The sequence below is a fragment of the Rhincodon typus genome, chromosome 5 (genome assembly GCF_021869965.1).
Source record: "Rhincodon typus isolate 14 chromosome 5, sRhiTyp1.1, whole genome shotgun sequence".
NCBI classification, from domain to species: Eukaryota; Metazoa; Chordata; class Chondrichthyes; order Orectolobiformes; family Rhincodontidae; genus Rhincodon; species Rhincodon typus.
In genome coordinates this window covers 24896925-24899981 of record NC_063336.1, presented here as the reverse complement: position 1 = coordinate 24899981, position 3057 = coordinate 24896925, and the positions used below count along the sequence as shown (strand labels likewise).

General features: G+C 49.4%; 1 protein-coding gene across 1 annotated transcript in view; it reads right to left on the bottom strand.

The window, feature by feature from the left end:
- bves (blood vessel epicardial substance) overlaps positions 1 to 3057 on the bottom strand; it is a 45730-nt gene that overhangs the window by 39759 nt on the left and 2914 nt on the right. The window contains exon 3 of the mRNA XM_048597390.1: positions 2174 to 2348. Within this exon, the coding sequence (XP_048453347.1) occupies positions 2174 to 2348 (175 nt within the window). The remainder of the gene's footprint in view (positions 1 to 2173; positions 2349 to 3057) is intronic.

Below are 3057 nucleotides of genomic sequence, written 5' to 3'. Positions count from 1 at the left end.
GTTTTCTCCTTCACAGATGCTGCCAGACCTGCTGAGCCTTTCCAGCAACTTTGTTTTTGTTCCTGATTTACAGCATCCACAGTTCTTTTAGTTTTTGTTTAAGCCATGTTATTTCTCACTATTTCACTGGGATTGAAGCTTACTGACTAGGCTTTTTTTTTAAAAAAAAGTTCCCTTTCTTCATTGATCTCAAAGAAACTGCCACATCTTCTATATCTCCACTATTAAATACCCAACCCCTTACTATCCTGCAATCACTGCTTAGCTTCTGTAGGTCACAAACCGCCCAGAACATCAATACTGATGCAATAGCTGAGGGTGTTCATCTACCATCTCTCTTGTGTTTCTGGATACAGCTGGTGGGTAAATCCTCAGTCGCTGTTAGTTTTTAACTCTCGCTGTTCCTGATACCGTGATATTCAGTGTTTAGCTGCCGTGTTCCTCCTAGTTTGAAATATATCATCCCGCATGGTCTATGACATAGTCATTCAATTGGCCTAGCCCCGGGGGGTTGGACAGTGGCTATCTGGCCTTTTCTTTCCCAGGATTTCAGAACTCTGGATCAATTTACTTCCCTCAAGTGTTCCCCTTTCGTTTATTTGTCAGGCTGGCTTTGCAGCCTTGACAAACCAATTCCTGACGCACCACCTTCTTTTCGCTCTTTACTGTGGTTGGAGACTGAAAGTCACTTGACCTCGGATTTTCAATTTTGAAAGAGAATGCCCCTGGGCACCATGACTTCAGTAGCTCCTGGAGTTTTAATGCACCAGTACTGGAGTGAACTTGAGAACTGTGCCTCGAAACCCATTTGCTCTCTGGTTCAAATTCCAAACAAAACATTTCTTCAGGCTTCACGAAATAAGGCATTTAACGCCTTTTTGTTTCTAAGCAACTGGGAGTTGCGTGGTGCTCACGGCGACTAGTCCAGTTGAGGGATTCTACAGAAGGCATGATTATGCTTCAGTCAGTTTTCGGGACCAAAGTTCTGATTGTCATTTGATATTACATTTAACCTGCCGGGCAACATTTCTGATAATTTACTGGCATTCCTGAGGATTGATGTAACACTGTGTTCCCGTTTAACGCTATTTTTATTCAACAGCTTCAGTCGAAAAGTGCCAATTACATCGATTACTTTGAATGTCTACGTCAGTAACCACCATTAATGTATTGTATTACCAAAATAAAATCAAGGGATGCAGCCTTTCTCATTCACGGTAAATGTAATTATTGATAGCAACTAAACAGGCAATGCCTCTTGGTTAATGGAAGTGTTGTACGTTATTCAGTGCAAATTCAGAGTCGAGCCTTCCCCCTATCATCTGGTCTCCCAGGTCAATAAAGCGCAAAGTGGAGTTAACCGATCCATCAGAGCAGAAAGATCCCAGAGATCACGGAGGAGAGCTCCTTTTTCACTCCTGTCCAGGACAGTCTGTGTGTCTTTCCTTTCAGTCGTGCTGTGAGTGTGCCCAGCCCAGTCTGCTGTCGGGCAGTTTCATTGCTGTTAAAGGCACGCAGGTAGCAGACACGGGATCCCAGAGTGAAGCAGCAGCAGTAAGGCGCAGAGAGTCAGGATCCATGGCGGGTCCGGGGGGGTGGGGAGGTGAGTGACTGCACACAGCAGCATTGTTCACACACACACACACACACACACACACACACACCTTCCACATGCACGGCAGCAAGCCAGCTTGTCTGAAAAAAAAGACTTCCTTCCCGTATTTTTCACTCAGAGAGATTAAGTCAGCGGAGAACCGTACTAAAGTCAATCAAGAGGGTACACTGAATGTGCAATGATAGACTGTCACTTCCAGGAACACCACACGCTCTGGCACTTGGCCGGCCAAGGCCCCCACCCAACCCCCACCCCCCACCCCCGTCTCTTGTTTGCCCCCTTTGCATGTTCCAAAAGAGTGGTTGGGCTTCAATCACACGGTAAATCTCCAGCCGCTTGTCCCCATTCCCCTCTCCTCCCCCGGGGTAAAGGGGCTGCGGGCGGGCAGGCGGTGGGGGCCGGAGCGCTGTATTCCACACTGGGTTGGTGTGATGGGTGGGAGGCGGCTGTGGAAGGAAGCAGCTCACTGCTGCTGCTGCTGCCGGCGGGAGTTCCTCTCTGAGAGCTCCCCTACAGGTACCGCCAGGTGGTAGAAACTCGGCAGCCGCAGGTCATAACGCAGCCCGTTGCTCAGATACACTTTGTCGTTCAGGGAGTACAGTTTGTCGGCAATGTCCTTCCCAATCAAAACAGAGAAGAGCCTGGAAATGCGGCGGTGCTGAGCGAACAACAAGTACAGCTTCTTTCTCCTCCAGGCTGCAAAGCGACAGCTGGTCTCGGCTGTTAGAGTCACCTAGACACCGGGGGAAGGCAGAGCAAAACATCAGTCTCTATCGGTGACCATCGTATAACCCAGCCCTTCAATAAACCCAGAGAAAATAAAGCCCACTTCCACACTCAGTTCGCCATCCAATAGGCAATGAAACCAAATCCCGCTTTCGAAGCCAATTAAGTGACTGCACTCTGAAACCTGCTGTTCGTGGGGACAAAGCACATTTCCTCCCAACAAACAGCCAACGCAGGGCTCCGGCTTTGAACGGCGTCTCTACCGCGTCCCTAAATGTAGCGACCAGCCTGACACCAGGTGCGTGAGACGGTGAACAGTGGGAATCCAGTGACGGTGATTGTACAAGACAGTGGGAATCCAGTGACGGTGATTGTACAGACAGTGGCAACCCAGTGACGGTGATTGTACAGACAGTGGCAACCCAGTGACGGTGACTGTACAAGACAGTGGGAACCCAGCGACGGTGATTGTACAGACAGTGGGAACCCAGTGACGGTGACTGCACAGACAGTGGGAACCCAGTGACGGTGACTGCACAGACAGTGGGAACCCAGTGACGGTGACTGTACAAGACAGTGGGAACCCAGTGACGGTGACTGTACAAGACAGTGGGAACACAGTGACGGTGATTGCACAGACAGTGGGAACCCAGTGACGGTGACTGTACAAGACAGTGGGAACCCAGTGACGGTGATTGTACAAGACAGTGGGAACA